The 18,523-nt window shown below is 41.1% G+C and overlaps 1 protein-coding gene across 1 annotated transcript; it reads left to right on the top strand.

The window, feature by feature from the left end:
• Positions 1–921: 921 nt before the first annotated feature.
• On the top strand, positions 922–12,273 carry dsf (nuclear receptor dissatisfaction). Its single transcript, XM_090157177.1, has 10 exons — positions 922–949; positions 1,220–1,286; positions 6,396–6,476; positions 6,806–6,967; positions 9,653–10,030; positions 10,466–11,088; positions 11,166–11,256; positions 11,299–11,350; positions 11,399–11,514; positions 11,971–12,273. Exons 2-10 carry the CDS (start codon positions 1,277–1,279, stop codon positions 12,219–12,221), a joined length of 1,764 nt encoding a protein of 587 aa, XP_090013303.1. The 5' UTR covers positions 922–949; positions 1,220–1,276; the 3' UTR covers positions 12,222–12,273.
• The last annotated feature ends 6,250 nt before the right edge of the window (positions 12,274–18,523 follow it).

Raw genomic sequence — 18,523 nt, 5'->3', positions numbered from 1 at the left:
GATGCGGAAGAGATGGAGAGAGAGAGAGTCCCCTCGACTGCGCGCCATAAACAATCCAGATATTCTCCAAAAATGAAGAGGGTCGGGAGGGGTTCGCGTTCCGGAGTATCCATCCTTTACTCCGTTTAAATCGTCCTCTCGCCGCGTGTTTTTGTCCCCTTTTCGCGTCGGCCACCCCCGGAGCAGCGACTCAGCCTCTGCCAATCCGGGAGCGTCGGGATCAGAGAAGGACGAGCCGCGGCGAACACCTGGGTATTTTCCCAAACAATATAATTCTCTCTACAAGCTCGTCGTCGACGGCGACTCCCGAACGTTAACGCCCTTCGTTTCGCCACGATTTACTCGCGTATTTACGGAACGGCTAAATTGTTAAGTTATAGAGTGGCGTTTGACGACGAGCTTACCTTCGACGACGTCAGTGGCTGCTCGCTGGCGTCCGCGGGTGGACTCGAGGCCACATTGCCGACTCGTCTGCCCGGCCCGCGCAGGCGTGGAAGAAGAGCGATATTAAGACGAAACGAGCCGGGGGTCGCGCTGCGGAAGGGGGGAAAGGTGAAAATATCGGAGGAGTGGAGTATAAAACGAACTTAGTACCCGGTCAGTGGTGCCATTTGTAACTCCTTTGGCTTATTGGCCGCTTCCGCTGTTAGGCAGGCCGCATCCGCTCTCGCTCTGTTTTGCCAAATTTTCCGCATCTTTTCCTTATAACGAAAAGATAATAAGACGGAAGAAGTTCATTTCTCAAAGTAACTCTTTCATTTTCCTATCCGCCGCTTGAAGAATAACACGTCCGTTTCTCCAGCGCCGAAAGAGTGATTGTCAGGCCCAACAGTTCGCGCACCTCCTCTATACGCGTATAATCGCCTTTCACCGGAAGAAACGTTCTTTTCGCCTTTCGCGCCTCGTTCCGGAGACGTCAGAGCGATATCAAGATCGCTTGTTATTACAGGTGAGACTATCTCTTTTTTTACCTTTTACGAAGCCCACTCTTCATCCGCCGCAGTCTCCTTTAGAACTTCAGTTCGCTCGACAATTTTTGTCTCTCCAACTAGTTTCGATTAATTGCGATTAAAAATCGGCCGCGGTTGTTGGCACGCGCGCTATGACAAAAATTGTCGGATAAAAAAAGCCCCGTAGTGTGAACTTAGTGTTTAGTTAATTAGAGAAAAATCTACCAGTATTGCTTAACTATATGTTGATCTTCCGTTTATTTTTCTAGACTGTTTGGTCATGGAGGTGAGAGAAAGGAATTGCGAGACCAGTCTGTGAGGCTGGAATGGAGAAAAGTGAGAATACACTTTGTTTTCGCGTACGGCTCCGGAAACGGCATTACCCAATCTCGAAAATCGTGATTTCACTATTTATAAAGTAACGCCCATTTAGATTGAATTAAGTTTCATTTTCACGCTAGCTAGTAGCGGGCAAATATTCTTAAAAACTGCAACAATCTGTTTCGAACAAAATATTTTCCGCTTCAGCTTGGAAAAGCGCTGAACTTGAAGCCGCTACTAGTGATAAGCAATATTTTAAGGGTAGAAAGAAAACGGAACTTTAATAAAGCAAATGTCTTATCCGATTGGATACTTCCATGCCGAAAAACAAGCATTTTCATCGAGCGGAAGTGACTCAATTTTAAACCGCAATTTACGAATAGTAAAATATAAAATACCTTATAATATAAAGGATGACTTTCTTAAACTGCACTAACTAGTCAATGAAGGGTACGTTAGAGGAAATTCAAAATGAATAGGTTATTATAGATTCAAAACAGATTTACAATATTATCAGGAGTTCGTCAGGCTAGGACTCGGAGTATTCACCATCCGTTTTTCCAGAAACGAGAGTAAGCGATTCCGCTACGTCAAAAAAAAGTGTAGAGCCTGAAGCTGCTTATGTTGATATTTCTGTTACGTTAAGTCTGAAGTAAGAAAACTATCTACACTCGCGTTACTTCTAATATTAAAAGTAAATACGTGAGGTAAAATTCAGAGTCACAGGCTGCGTTCAATAACTCTCAACGAAGTATCTGAAAACTTATTTTCGTTGAGACCGTTGCTAACGTGACGTAGGATCTTGTTGGACGCTTTTTACGCTTGTTGTAAAACTTGTAAAATATCGTCTATGGCGGCGCCTGCAGCTAGCCTTACTCCGTGCTGCGACGTCACCTGACCGTTGAGCAACGGAAAAACCTGCTCTTACACCCGATGGCTTCGTTGCTCAACGGACGGGCAACGTGACGTCAAAACCGGAAGTCGAAAAACTCGTTCAGTAAAAAAACGCCGACCATTGAGCGGAGTCAGCGCTGAGCTTTTTTAGAGTTACTGAACGCCTCCAATGAAAAATAATATAATTATAAAAAGCAAAACAGTCCTAAACATTTCATCACGAACTGCAAACCAACAAGAGACCAACGACAACAGACAGTCACAATCACTTGTCTGACCTTTGGTTTCATACCCCTGGTTTTCTTATTTGGAAATTTTATCAATGACGTCTTGCCTTGGCGTACGTACGTCGAAGTTGAATACTCTATCTGACGAGCTCCTGATATAATTAAATTACCTTAAAAAGTTAAAGGATTTTACCACCAAAGTTTCTTTTAAATTCGTTCGCGTATCATGCCCTACACAGAAAAAAGTGTGTTTAGGTTTTGAACACATTTAAATGTTCTATACGTAAACACGATTAGAATTTGAACGATTGAAAATGTTACGAAGACTAAAATGTGTTCTATTGTAAACACATTGCCATTCTCCTAGTGTTATTCCCTTCGAAATAGATGAAAATGGAAATCCTAAACACAAAACCTGAACACTTGTTCTGTGAACATGTTAATTCAAGGACATGATCTATGGTTTCGTGTTCTATAACGATAAAATCTACATTCGGCTTTACCGCGATTTCCGGCCTCTTATCTAGAAAGTTTCAGAATTCGCGTAAAAAAATCACATAGGATATCTTTCGCGCCTTTGTCGTAAAGTTTGGTAGGTTTTAGTTTATTTACTGACTTGTTTAAACTTAAAAATAGTTTTAGAAACTATTGTACTAGTAATTTACAAATGCAGAATAAATGGTTACATTATTACTTTTCCTGCCAAGGCCTAAAGTTTCACTTACAAGTGTTAGTGACTACTTTATCAAAGTGTAGAAAACCCTGATCTAATAATTTAAGCTATATTAACTGAAAAATAAAATAGTTTTTAACAGTTTTTTAGACCATCCAAGAGCTTCGTTTTGTAACTAGTCTTTTAATATTAATAAATATTCAATTTAAAGGTTTTTATAACAGTATAAGGGTCCGGAGATTTTCAATATGTTCACAAGCGGAACATTTCCAGTAACTCATGTACAAAACCTGAACACAATACATTTAGAACACATTTCCACTTGAACACGTTCGGAACCTGACCATATTTCTAATTGAACACGTTCAAAACCTAACCATATTTCTAATTGAACACGTTATCGTTTTTGAACACGAGCAGAAAAGTGATGCATGATGGTGTTCATGTATTGTGTTCAATATCTGAACACATTTTTTCTGTGTATAGAAAACGTTTTTATTAGCATATATTAAGGAACGAACATCTATTTTATCCCCTATTTCGAAGGTAATTAGATCTAACTCAAATAAGATATATAAATTTCATTTAAGCGAACTTTAAATCCTAAAATAAAGAAAAAAAGAGTCGAAAGACGCTGTATATAGCTATATAGAGAGAAAGACAAAGACGGTTATTAATTGAAAAGCTATTAAAATTAAAAGGGGATCTCGATCAAGACGAATTCATTAAGGAATATATTTTAAACCCGAACTTAATTAACGCTTTTCTAAATTCAATCGCACGACAAAACTTCCGTAAAAGAAGCGGCGGCTTTATCTTCTACGACGTTCAGGGCATTCGTCTCTCATTCAAATATAAGAACTAAAGAATTTCTTAATCCTACTTAAGCTCGCAGGTGACGCGTGGCCCGAAACGGGGCAAACAAGAAGCGTCCGCGCCGTGAAGAAAACTGGTAGCCGGCCAAACTCGCCTCTCTCGGGTCAAAGCAAAGAACTCGAGAGAAGTAATTTGCAAAGTAAAACGGAAAAATCAAGAAGGGTCCGAAGGAGCTGCCGAAAGGAGAGCCGCTGCTCAAAAAGAACCTCGAGAAGGACCCCCTCGCGCTTAATCGCAAGTTAAACATAAGAAATCTTCGCCCATTCATCGCCGTCCTTTACTCATTAAGAAAGGGGTAGACGAGCCTTTCGCCACCGTACAGCGAGTAGGTGATAGTGCGGAGAACTCGGGAGGGAAGGGTACCGTCCGCGTCTGACCAGGATAGTCGTTAAATTTTTCTCGTACGGCGAAGAAATTCCATTAAGAGAGTGAGAATGGTAGGCAACTAAGTTGGTAAAACACACGCAATTATAACCGAGAAGGAAATTGGCGAAGAAGAGCCGTTTCTACCACCGCCCGCCAGGTAGCGCGGAGATGAGCTGTGTGTAAGATATTAAATCTAAAAAGAAATACCCGGGGGGGGGGGGGAGTGGAATGAAGAAGATCCCATTTTCTTAATTAATAGTGGCGTAGATTGGCTGATCTTTGGCCTCACGGGAACCGCTCTCCCGGATAGAGGCGTGGATGGCGAAGAATGAAAGCGCGAGGATCGGGGATTAGCGACGCGGTGTGGGAGTGATGTGACAAGCAAAGCGAAGAAATTCATTCTCGTTTTTGTTACAAGTCTATACTTATCCGCGAGCGTCTTCTTTATTTGGGAACGGAATTACTGTACGTGGCTCATTTGGATTTCTATAACACTATTTTTTCCGCTGATTAAAGAAAAGACTATCGCGTCTCTTTAACTGACCAATTATACCGAATTTTATTTACTCTTTCGAAAAAGCCATTGTCCAAATTTGGATACAACTGGAAAGTGAGGTGGCGGAGTGGTTAGCGCTTTCGCCTCGCAGCAAGAGGAGCCGGATTCGAGTCCAGCTTGTGGCCCTGTGTGCAAACTCGGAGCTACTCCTTCCGCGTTCAAACTGCAAGCTCTCTCCCCACTGGTTAAAGGGGTTTTACCCCGTGTTATTCGGTTTTCCCTGTACATAAAAACTTGTAGAGGCTAACGGTAATTTAGTTAGTGTAGGAAGTTGTTGGCTCGCGTGGCATTAAGGGTTTTCCACCACCCTCCTACGCATTGTAACCCGGCCACCTGTTTAAAGGCATTATAAGTCGCAAGATGACTTGGGCCGAAGGCGGTGCCTTGGGTATTAGCCTAGCTGATTATTTATTTATTATTTTATTTAATCAAGACTCATCCATTTTTAATACAATTCTGTGTGGATCAAATAATTTTGATTAAATCGGAATCAAGTGGAATTCATTGAATGTAATATAACCCAATTTTTATTGTAATTTTTTTATCAAATTCAAATTCGGTTTAACTTTTTTTGAATAATAATTTTTAATCAAATTTGTTCCATAATTTTCGTAATAGTATATATTTAAATTTTGAAATTACGTAGTACCACGGTACCTAATTTTGAATTAGTACTTTAACGTTGAAGTAACCCTTACGAAAAAGATCTATAGAATTTTATCGAGCTTTAAGGGGTTGGAGGTGGTGCTATAGAGTCTATATATTTCTATAGATATTTCTAGGTTATCTTATCTATAGATCTTTCTAAAGAACGAACTTTGTGTCATAATGTGTAGAATTTTGTAACATTCTAAAGGGTATTCTAGGTTTTCCCTATCGAGCCTATACAAAATATCTTATAGGATATCCTAGAAATCAACATAGAGGATTTTGCCAATTCTATATTCATTTCTATATGCGTATCTAAAGAAATAATTGCCTTTTTGTCTTTAGAATTCTATGAAAAGAATAGAGCTTGGCGGAACAGATAAATTAACAGTCAAAATTTCGATTATTCATAAAAATTTCGGATAACTGTTTATTTATTTAATTTATTTAATTAAATTCATTTGAGTTAAATAAGTTTTTATTCGGATAATTTTTGGTTATGGATAAAAACAATTTAAACGGATTTTTCTTCACCAAACCCTAAGCTCTAGAACCGAATACCTACCTATTTCGTACGTTTAAATAGATTACTATTTATTATAAAATTGGAACTATAATATTAATTTACATAGCCAAAACTTAAAAGCAAACTAACTCCGTATCCAATAGACAGGTACTTCAAAAGCGGAGGACCCAATTGACCTATTTCTTTTTGGAACTTCTCCGACCCATATTTGACTAAAGTACAGTTAGATTCGTATCGTACGCGTTAGTTCTACTAAACGTAACTGAAGAGATTGGATAAAACGCAAAGTGGGCCGGTGTCATTTTTCGGAGAATCTCGTTAGTGAGTTCATCTTGGGTATCTTTCGTTTGCCTGGCAGGAGACCGCTTACTGGACATTCCCTGCCGTGTTTGTGGAGACAGAAGTTCTGGGAAGCATTACGGAATCTACAGCTGCGACGGCAAGTATCTCTCTCTCTCTCTCTCCCTAAATCTGACTCTCCCGCTCTTTTTGCCCGAGTCGCCCTCCTCGACGCCCAGTCACCGGTTTTAAAATAACACGCCGCCAATTCGCCCGAAGTTTTTTATTCTATACCTATCTTCGACGTCCTATACACTTCTGCTCCTTCTGATTCAATTTCAAGCACCACTAATAAATTTTGTAAGAGCCCTTGCCCTATTTTCCATGAAATTGGGGCCAAAAGACTTAATATTTCGATCTAAATTTTAACGTTTGATTTCTGATGTATAAAATTGAAACAAAAATGGTTGCTCTTATTATTTCAAATAGGTTGTTCTGGCTTTTTCAAGAGAAGCATTCACCGAAACCGAGTGTACACTTGCAAAGCTCAAGGAGATTTGAAAGGACGTTGTCCCATTGATAAAACCCACCGGAATCAGTGCCGAGCTTGCAGACTCAAAAAGTGCTTCGAGGCTTGCATGAACAAAGAAGGTAATTATACGCTCTTTCAATTACGCCTTATATTCAATTGTGTTGTTTAGCGTTTAGCTGATAAAAATATCCGTTTATCTGTATTAAAATTAAGAAAAAATGCGTAAAGTAATAACCCTGGTAGCGCGCTCGTCCCAGAACACCGGTGCACCACTCTTTTAACACTTCTACAGGCGCAGATAGACCTTTTGGTCTACTTTTATTATTATGATTATTTCGGTTTAAAGAAATAACACGCTTTATTTTACATATTTAGTAATTGCAGTTTCATTTGTGTAAAGAATGTAATGTTGCCTGAAATGATTAATTTCTTAAATAAATTTCTAGGGGTAGACTCGGGTGGATAATATTTTCTGAAATCGCTTTCTTTTCTAAGGATCGTTGTCGTAAAGTTAGTTAGTTTTATTATAAGAGGAAAGCGGACCATCTGGGCTTAATTACGGGAAAGACTGGAAAACTTTTAGCTAAAAAGACAAAGTTTCGGTGGGGGAGGGGGCTTGACGTGGGTGTGTATACTTCCCGACCATCCCAATCCCATTAGCGAAGCTTCGTTATCAAGCTAAAGACTTTTCCTTCGTCTTGGTCGCTTCTCGTTAATCTATTACCAACCGCGACTCCCGATCGTCTCATCCAGCGTAGCTTCGAGTAGATTCATTCCCTAATGGAGTCGAGGCGAATGGGAATAGGTTACGAAGTTGCCAAGCGCGTGTAGATTTAATGTCCGAACCCTCTCCCATCAGAAACTTGCTGACTCGAGGAAACGTGTTCCCATCGGAAAACTATCTCGATCGGAGGCAGCGAGCTCGCTTCCCTCTCATTCTTTTCCCATCACCTCCTCGCGCGTACCCCCCTCATATATATACACCACTTTAATTAGTTGGCCAGGTTAATTCGCCATCGGGGTGACGGATGAAGGATGGCAAGAACCACCGCCGCCACCGGTACACGACGGTGGCCCCCGCCTTCCCGCGCTGCCCGTAAAGATTTCCGATACCGGGGGAAAGTAAAAGTCGACCCCGCCACGTAGGTCGAGAAGCGAAAACACAGGACCACGATCTCACCCCGATCCCAGAAAACAGCGAGTTTTCCAAAAGACTAAGAGAGAGAGTGAGAGAGAGAGAGAGAGAGATAGTTAGAGACGGTAAATCTACACCGCGTCTCGAATTCGAATTACATATCAAGGTCTGCTTTGGGCTGGGGTGCAAAGACGAGTATTCGGGGCGCGCGATCCTCTCCCGCTTGTTTACTCTGATAAAAGCTTGGCTCCGCGCGAACGCTCGCCCGCCTATTCTTAAGCCAAGGAATTACGCGTCTCTCGCCGTCTTAGCTAAGAGTCGGGATCGCGTTTACGCGTTCTCACACACGCGTACACGTACGCGGGTCGGTTCTATAGGATCTATACAAACGCACCCTCCAAGCCGCGGCTTTGAACGTAGGCCCCTTCGCGTTCGGCTTCGGTGACGCGGGCGCGTCGCAGTGAAGTAGAATGTTAACAGAAGAACGGAGCTAATCTATTCGCAAATAAGAATCATAAAGCTCCAACGCGCGTCCCCGCCGCCAGCGTGATTTCCGGGGAAATAATATTCCGCGAAAGCTCGGAGAGACGGGAGGGTGCTCTATTACTTAAAATAAAGCTCCCGCCGCACTCGTCTCCGCCCGTTGTTTAGTTTCCTAATCGCGACTAAAGTCTTCCGGCGTATCTAAAATGGAGAGCTGTTTACGAGGGTTATCGAGACCGACGAAACGAAACTTTCTATCTTGGCGCGAAATTCACGCCGAGGATTATTAATAGGATTAACAAAAGATTAAGCCTTTAAAATTTGTTAGCGTGTAAATGTTGAAACACGCCCGGGAGGATGTATTTTCGTTTTAATTTTACACGAGCTTCAATCATCCGAAGATATACTTTTATTAAGAAAGGGAATTTAATTAATTTAAAACTATACGCGGTCGTACGAAGGTTTATTATTTAATTCATTCACCGGCGATTTTAAAAGGTCAAATTATTTCGGGCGGAAGCGAGTGTTGTTCGGAAAACGATACTTTTAGGAGACGGGGAGCTCCGTTGTCGGGGGTTGTTTGCGCGTAAACAGAGGGAGCGTGATGTTAGAAACGTTAATTTTTGTTTTGGGCTAGAAGGCGAAAGAGCGAAAAGTCTCGGACGTCGTCTCGATCAAACGCGTGTTAACATCTAGAAGCGAGTTAGCGCGCCCTGCTCGGCCTCTTTCCGAGTGGTCGGCAGAATAAACACGCCAGAGACTTAAGCTCTCGTTCTCTCTCTCAGTAAGTCTTCGTCTCTCTCTCCGGCTCCGCTCTAGATAGACATTCTACTCTCCCGGCAGAAATATTCGCTACAGAAGCGCCCTTGGAAAAGGCCTATAATGTGCATGTGTGTTGGCGAGCTGTTTGGCGTGAAACGAGACTTCACGCTCGGCAAAATCCTCGTCAAACAATAAGCGAGGCGAAATTGGATCGCTCTCTTAGCTTGTTGGGGCCGACAAAATGGGCTTCCCCGACGGCAAATAAGTCCAAAGGGGGCACGAATTCTAAGGAGAAGGCGAAATATCGGGTACGAGGCTAAAGCTAAACACTCTAGAGAGTCATTTGCATATTGACCGGAAAAGAAGAACGGCGTAACAGACTACGATTACGATTCGATTATAATTAACGCGATTCCTTCAACAGCGGTCCAGCACGAGCGTGGTCCCCGGAAACCAAAATTCAAAGACCCGGCAACGCATCCGCATCACCATAGCAACGGAGGTAACGGGCCGCATTCGCACCACCACCACCACCATCATCACAACCACCACCTGCACCATTCCCAGGCCGCTCACGCGGCGGGACTCGTCCACCACTCTACACTCGGAGACCTGCATTTGGCCAGCAAGGGAAGCTTCCCTTCCGGAATCAACTGCCACCAAGTGCCCATTCCCGTTTCCGTACCATCCGGTTCGGCCGTTGCAGCGGCGGCCGCGGCAGCCGCCGTTATTTACGCCAATAAATTACCCTTTGACCTCTGCAAAAATTCCCCTTCGGCTACTTCCTCCGTCTCCGGAAGAGGTAAGCCAAAGTTTAAACTATTAATAGGAAATTATCGTGATTTTTAGTAATCGGTAAATGGTCAACTCTCTTCGGAGAGCGGTTAATAAAATGAAAAATGTAGAGCTCGGGGAAACGGATAAATTAACCGCCAAAATTTCAATTAATCATAAAAAATTCGATTAACTGTTTATTTATGGATATTGTTCGCGACTATTATACGACTTAATATGCCACAAATAAGTTTTTATTCGGAGTAATTTTCAGATATGGATATAAAAGAAATGAACGGAAAATTTCTTATCCTAACGCCGAGCCCTAGAAAAATGATAATTAGTTCCTTTACTATGTATAGCCTCGTGCATCGTGTGAAATTTTATTTAAATATAATATCATTTTATTTCAATATGTTGAAACCTTTCTATATAAATATGTACGTTTATTTTTCTTATTTAGCTTCGAACGGATCGAGCGCTTCAGTGACCCCGTTATCTCGTCACGTCCCGTCGCCTCACCCCGGCGAAATGTTCAACGTGCCGGCTGACCTGCCGACTTCTTCGGCCAATTTCTTAAGTCACGCGTCTCCCGGTTTGCTGCAAATGTTGCTGAATGCCGAAAAGTCGCAAGAGATCCTGTGGAATAGCGTTCGATTGGCGCCTCCTTCGTTCGCCGGCGGATTGAACCCGTTCTCGATGCATCCTCCTCCGGCGTCGGCTTCCTCTCCGGCCGCCAAGAGCTCGCCAGGAAGTCACGTCGATTCTCCGTCGAGCGTCCAGCATTTGGCGTCATCCTCTTCTCCAATCCCCTTAATGTGCGCTCCTTTGCATATGCCTCCGACGTCCCTCTCCGGCGGCTCGGATCAGCCGCCTCCCGCCGCTTTCCGCTTCCCTCTCGGAGCCTTTCCCCCCGGGGCGGGATTTCACCATCTCTACGGGGCGGGTCTTCTCGGCGCCCTTCCTCCGACAATCAGCGGCGGCCAATGGGAATCCGTGCAAGAAGTGACTGCCAGACTGCTCTTTATGGTCATCCGATGGGTCAAGTGTTTGCCTAGTTTTCAAACCTTGTCCAAAAGTGACCAGGTCAGTAATAAGCGAATAATAAATATCTTTATATCTTTATCAATAATCACCTTAACAATAACGTTACGCCTTGCCAGGTGGTTCTATTAGAGGAGTCTTGGAAGGATTTATTTCTGCTCAATATGGCTCAATGGTCAGTGACGATGGACATCATGTCCATTTTACCCGGTATGAAATTCCCTCCCCAAAACGGCCGCCAAAGTGGTCAAGGAATGCGCCACTCGCCATCGCCCCCCGGATCGCCGTCCGACGATTCCGACGAGCAACAGAAACAAAGAGGCTTGTCTTTGTCCGAATCTCGCTTGGCCAGAACTTGCAGCCCGAACGACATTCATTACATGCAAGAAATAATGAGACGGATTAGACAATTGTCTCTAGATGGAACGGAATGCAGTTGCCTCAAAGCCGTCGTCTTGTTCAAACCAGGTAAAACGGCCCTTCCATTTTTATTAAAAATGCGCGTTAATGATAAAATGTTTAGGTTATTTTCCCCCATTAAATGACGCCGAAAGAAACGGGACAAAAAATAACGGTACCGCCTGTAAAAGCGTTCCACACGCTGCGCTTCGAGGCGTAACGGGGAAGCTAACTACTAAAGGGGTATACGCTATTACCTGACAGTTGGGAATACGAACGTGTTTAATATTAAAACGTACGCTTTCCCATCATTATAACTATCAGTTAACCTTAGTTTCTATATCGAGGCGCCCTTTGTAGACAGGTCGCTTTTCATTTAATGCGTCGAAATTTCGGGGCTGAAAAACCATAAAAGAAGCATTACTCTTTTATTTCGCTGGTAAATTTTGGGACTCTGGCGTTTCATTTCTCCTTTCCGCTTTCTTTCGTTCCTCTTTCAATTTGGCTCGCGTGCGGCCAACGCAGAATTACCGGGACTTTGCGACGTGCATCCGGTGGAGATGCTACAAGACCAGGCGCAATGCATCTTGGGCGATTACGTCCGCCACAAGTACCCCCGGCAACCCACGAGATTCGGACGTTTGCTGCTGCTGATCCCTTGTTTGCGTGCGGTGGGAACCAACGTCGTAGAAAAACTTTTCTTCAAAGAGACAATCGGAGATATCCCCATCGAGAGACTCCTGGCCGACATGTATCATCTGGAGAAACTCGACTGAGAGAGACAAAGAGAGGGAGAGAGAGTGAACGGCAGCTATACGCTACGTTTTCAGCGCCTCCAATTACACAGCGGCCAAAACTCAAACTATATATATATATATATATATATAGCGTATAACAGGGGTGGGGACACACTGTCTCGTAACTACGTTCTGACGCCGATGGATTTTTCGCACGAAAATGAAAGATTTTTGTTTCAGCGCGGAGAAAGGATGAACTTTTAACAGAGAACGACCGATGGGGGGGGGGGGGGGTTTGGAGGGCGAAAAATCAAAGCTTAGTTATAGCAGGAAAAGAGTTACAGAAAGGGGTCGGTTCAACGCGCCTCCTCCATTTTCCGTATGTGACAATGTTTTTCTAGGAGGTTCTGCCTATACCGTATAGCTAGTGGGTTCGAATCACGCGACTGTCAAGAACAAAGTCTTAAAGGAAAAGACAACATTAGAAGATGGGTCGATATAATGGGAACGTAGACAGAGAGACAGCGTTTCGGAAATATTATTTTTCTCATTTATATATTAGATAAGAGAGATTGAACGAAAGTTAATATACAGACGGTACGCGTAAATGTAAAATTAAACAAAACAAAATCCAATTGGAATTAAATATGTAAACGTATAATTATAATATAGAGCGAGTCATTTAAAATAGTATATATATACATCCTTTAAAGGTTATTTATATTGTAAATGATGTATTTATTTCGAATTGTTTCGTTGTAAAATATAAACAAATCTAGATCTGGTATAATAATAATAAATTATGAGATTATTTCCCACAATTTTGACTTCTTTTTTTTTAATTCAGTGGCTTAAGCAAGGAAAAGTTATCAACCCCTTCTGGACAGTGTAACCCTTTAACGAATTACTGGCTACGCCATTGTTTTAGTTGAAATATATTTTTATAAGGAACAGAAACGCAAATTTCGTCTCTATTATCACGTGTAACAATTCGCGGTAGGTTTTTATTTAGATATTTATTCACTAGACGTCATAATTCACGTCACCACGAATTGGAATCTCTATAGACGAACATCGTACACAAATATGTACGATGTGAAAGACAAGACAAATTCGGGTTGTTAAGTTTTACAATACACGCGTTACAAAAATAGCGGACATTTTCCAAGATGGCGGACGTTATTATCTGAAAGATTTCAAGCATGGTTCAAGTGACCAATTTATTTCACCTACTCTAATGGTCTTTTCAATATTCCAAAACCGAAACTGATAGCTTTGATAATCACGAAGCAAATACCTAGCTTACATCTTGGATTAAAGGTGGTGGAGGTACCAACTAAGTGCTCTATTTTATCCCCTGTACTTGTAAAGTATATTTATCAAGTTTCAATTCTCTATATCAATAAAATAAAATTTTCAACCCTTTAAACATATTTATCTGGTTTAAGTAAAGGTAAACAAAATATCAAAATTAAATTGGCCCAAAATGTTCTAACATGAAACTACGGTACCGAGCATCACCGTTTAGCATCAAAAACCTAATAATTTAGATACATTATCTTTACTTTTCTTCCGAAACATATTTCTTTAAATCAATGGAAGGCACTAGTTTCAAGCAAACAACACTATCACATTAATGAGAAATGGCGCTAATTGGCCTTCAGACTCGCAACATTTTTGATGGAAAAGAAAAAAGATTTTTTCCCGGGCTACCCCCGTATTTTTTTGGTTTCCATTTCTTCTTGCCCTGCTTTCTTTTGTTAGTGGTTCCTTTTTACACACAATCCCTAAGGGATTTGTGTGTACTATTTTCAATCGGTACGTAGCCGCCACCGTCGCGTTTGGGGCATAGCTATCGACAGGTTTGTAGTGAAATGGTACAGCCTTTTGCATTTTTTGGTGCTTATTGTCGGTTTTAATTTTCAAATCTGAATTTCGTACTAATTCTAATTCTATTCAGAATACAAGCGCCATCTGTCTCTAAATATTTTATCTTCGACCTTAGAAAAAGATAAGTTGTGCGTCAGGTGCGACGGCTTCTAGTTGTAAACACCAATTTATCTCAGGCTGTTATTCTGACCCTCCCCTCTACGAACCGTGTGTCTATTGTCTTACACGCCCTGTGTATTTTCGGTGTGCTTTCTAGGCCACAATAAGGGTCGGGCATAAGGATATTTTTTACCTCTCCGAGGGGACTTTGTACCCTAGGAGGGGTTATACAACCACCGTGTCAGTCTGTCTGTCTGTGGGTCTGTGGGTCTGTCTGTCAGGCCTGCGAACGCGTTCGCATTTTCGGGGCAAATTGTAATTATTGCGTACGCAGTCGAGCAACCGTTTTAGCAGTTTAAAGGTTGGCAAAACCACCGTGTGACGGTAAGCGTTAACGGCTAATTTTGCGATTACGTTGCGTTTGGTTGCATTTGTTCTTCGTTAACGCTCACCGTCGCGCCAATTGTAATGGGTGCGTTATCTCCAACTCCTACTTATTGACTTTGGGACGGACCGAGTGCTGAGTGTTATGGCAACCTCTCAACGTCCAATGGCAGGGTTTCCACCAATTGTTCACGGTAGGCCTATTCGTCTTAGTATCAATTTGCGATCGCATCGGGCGGGTTTTGAACCCGAGACCTCCTGTTTAATAGGCGGACGTCCTACCACAGAACCACCGACGCTTATTACGCTTCATTGAAAAGTAGACCTTCAGCTTTATCGGAAGCGTATTTAATAGAGTATGAAATTTTGGTTTAATTGAAATAGAACAAGATTTCGTGTAAGATTTAAATTATTTTAATATAATATGTATTTGGGTTTTAGGCAAAGGAAGGGTCGTATGTTATTTTTACTGATCGAGATAATGTTGTTTTTTGTCTATTCTTTGATCTTATATTTTTATCTTTGGTTTTTTGAGATTATTTTGTTTCCACGAAAACGTCCAGTTTTGGAGGATACTTTATAGTGTGTAGGTCGTGTTGTTTAGCTTATCCGGTTTCATGATAATAACGTCGAAAATTCATGTTTGTTAATGGTAAGGTGTCGCACTAACTATTCCGTCTACGGTCATTTCTGCGCTTTGTGAGGGTAAGTTTTTCGCTTCTTGTTAATACATTTTTTATTGGTGTGGATATTTGGACATCTACGATTCCTAATGCAGTCATTGATTTCCTGGGTGTGCGAGTCATTATATGATATTGGAAATTGGACGGCATTGGTCTTTTTCATGCGGTATGTGCCACAACGTCAACAGGAAGTCTACGAGTCGTCCACTACCATCTTCATCAAGGGCGAGTGTTGAAATAAAATGAGCGTTAAAGATGCGGCAAGTATTTCGTAAACGAGAAAAATACAAATACCCTCTGTAGATATTTCTTTCATTAAAATTTGCTTCGTATTATTTACTGATAAACTTGTTCTGTAAATAGGGTTAAATTCAATTGCGCATTGTTTTAGTAAGTCTAACTCGCTGTTGTAACTACTTAATTTATAATATTCTGAATAAATTAAACTCGGTTGTTTCGTCTCAACTATTTAAATTAAAATTAAAATTTTATACCGGGCAGGGATTGAACCGAGATTACGTTTTTAGTAAATAACTCTGAATTGCGGAGATATCTTTAAGGGTCGTCTCGAGAAATTAATACCACTAGGGACCATTCTTCCGAGGAGAGGTATATTTTGGCTTGCCAACTTGTTTTTAGTAGGCAGCCTAGCTAGTGAGCCTCCTATCTTAATTTATTTTAGTAGTCACTGACTAGTGGGTGTAAAAATGGGAGTATAAAAACAAGAAGGACAGCCAACATTTTTCTTTACCCTTCAGAATTTAAAAAAAATTCGCGACTTAGAGTCTTTGTCTAGTTTAAAATATTTTCATTGATAATATCGAATGACGCATTAATTTGAGATAGTCATTCAATGCAGTGGACTCTCTGGACTCTTGATCATCTACAAGCTCTACAAGCTTTCATAGCCGCAAATTAATCGATTAGTTTTGACACATCCATAGATGGAGCCGCTTCCGCTTCAATATTTAGCATCGCTAAAGAAGATAACCTCTCTTGGCTTATTATATTTCTTAAATAATTTTTAATAATTTTAAGTTTTGAAAACGACCTTTCGGCTGGAATGGTTAGGAATAAAATTAACAAAGAACAAACTTTGCTGAACGATGTACTCATATCGTGATACGTAACCAGAACCAGATTTCCTAAATCACGAATGCTATTTAATTTGGTAATTTCAGACTTCAAAGTGTTCACTAAAAGCGCCAGTTGCATTGAGAGTGCTTCGGATAAGTCTTCGTCGTATTCCTTTTGAATTACGTCCGCGGCCTTTATCAATTCGGCATCGGAAAGAGTCACTAGTCTCTTTCGCCGTCTTCGGTTCAAGAAATGAAAACAAATTCGCGATACATTTAAGTCCTTCAAAGCGGGAATAGATTTTACAACTAAGAAGATCGGTAATTTTGTTGAACACATTTACCTTAAAGTTAGCTTCGGCGTTACTAAAACGAAAATCTTGGGCTAGCTCACCACTCAGTATATTAGTAATTTTTTGTCTCTTCTCTTTAAATGTTGTAGAAACCCCCCATATATTTGAAATTTCCATCGCTTCTAATTTAATAGTGTCGTAACTATTCCTTAAAACGTTAGTCGCTGTCAATAAGTCTATAGTTTTTGATTGTAATGACTTTGATGCAAAATTTACCGGTGAAAGAATTTTGGTCATTAACACCGATAACAGAACAAACTGAAATGTTTCCATAGTTTTGCGAACTTTAGAGGCCTCATCTCGTTCGTCTTTTTTGGCACTTTCTAAAATAATTTTTGAAAGGGCTTTGAGAATGTATGTGTAACGATCTTTTATAGCAATAAGAGAAAGTAGACGGCCAGACCAGCGTTTCGGGTTCAGTTTCTTTAATGTAATTGTCGATTCCCCGGTAAACGAATAAAGTGATTCCCATCTATTTAAACTACGTTCAAAAAAGGAATAAATACTTTGCAAAAGTACGAAGAAATTTGATACTTCTCTAACTTCGGTAGAGCCAGAAACGGTGTCATTTATTACCAAGTTCAGATTGTGAGCGGGGCAGTGTAGTAGTGTGTACACGTAAATCGCGTTAGGCTGCAATTCCTTTATTCGACTTTGTTCTCTTGAATATACACCACTCATGGTACTTGCGCCATCGTAGCCTTGGTCTCGACATTTTTTTATTTCTAATTCAAACTCACTCAAATTCGTTAAAATTTCTTCAACAACACCCGCAGCGGATCGATCTTTAAGGTCGAAAAATTCTAAAAAAACAATTATTTTACTTGTATTTCACCGGGTGTGTTGGACTCGATCTGAACAGACTGAACGTATCGAATAACAATACTGAGTTGATCCACTTTAGTTATGTCCTGTGTATACTGTCAACTATTAGTGTTAAGAACGGCGCGTTTTTTATTTTAGTCAGCAAGGTTTGTCGTAATCGGTCTCCTAAACATTGAATGAGTTCGTTTTGAATCTTCGGACTGAGATATTGAGATTAGGTAGATTAATAACTTGATTCAGTATTGGGTCATACTCTGAGAGAAGTTTAATATCGGAAATGAAATTGCCATTGTAAACGTCTTCGAAATTTCCCCTATGACCTCGAAATGCTAAACCATTTTTCGCTAATTTGAGAGTAATTTTAACAAGCATTTCTAAAACTTTACGCCAAAATGAGGTTTCGCTTCGCAAACTATTTTCTAAACCCGTGTCGATTGTTATATTTCTAACCCACTGTTCCTTTAAATAACATGACCGAATATGGGCTTGGGAATTTTCATGCAGTTCAATTTTTTTTTAATTCCTTGCCAGTCCCTTACACCTATACCATTATACGTACACCCTCCTGGCGAAATATCACTATCCCTTTAAGAAAACAGCCAACATGGCTCACAATGAGCAGCAGATTTGGTGGTTTTTTTTGTAGAAGACCGATCTTTGGTATCTTTCGGAAAGGGGCCCATTGGTCTGCACGAACCAAGTTGTATTAACCGTATTTTTGGCTGAACTGTCGAAGACCGCCAATGAAGTTGAATTAAGGACTAAACAATACTTCTCAGGAGCAAAGTTGGGTTTTTTAACATTTTTAATTTGTTCATTATTCGAATTTATCGAACACAAAGTCTGCGATAAGTTGGAATCTTGACCAATTTCATTTTGCGAAGGTGAAGACATGAAATGGTAACCGAACTTGCCGAAGCTATTGCATTTATATCTACATGCAAATGATCTGTTTTCTTCCTTTTGGTCCATTTCGGACACTGGCACTATTTCTGGAGCATTTGAGCTACCAAAATCCGACTCCGTTGTTT

The sequence above is a fragment of the Leiobunum rupestre genome, chromosome 8 (assembly GCF_980474605.1).
Source record: "Leiobunum rupestre chromosome 8, qqLeiRupe1.1.hap1, whole genome shotgun sequence".
Classification (NCBI taxonomy): Eukaryota; Metazoa; Arthropoda; class Arachnida; order Opiliones; family Sclerosomatidae; genus Leiobunum; species Leiobunum rupestre.
This window is presented reverse-complemented; position numbering and strand designations above follow the sequence as displayed.

Excerpts from the sequence above, each read along its gene's own strand:
- dsf (XM_090157177.1), top strand. Across the intron at positions 6,968-9,652 it reads GGCTTGCATGAACAAAGAAG|CGGTCCAGCACGAGCGTGGT; the intron begins GTAATTATACGC and ends TTCCTTCAACAG. Across the intron at positions 11,515-11,970 it reads CGTCGTCTTGTTCAAACCAG|AATTACCGGGACTTTGCGAC; the intron begins GTAAAACGGCCC and ends CGGCCAACGCAG.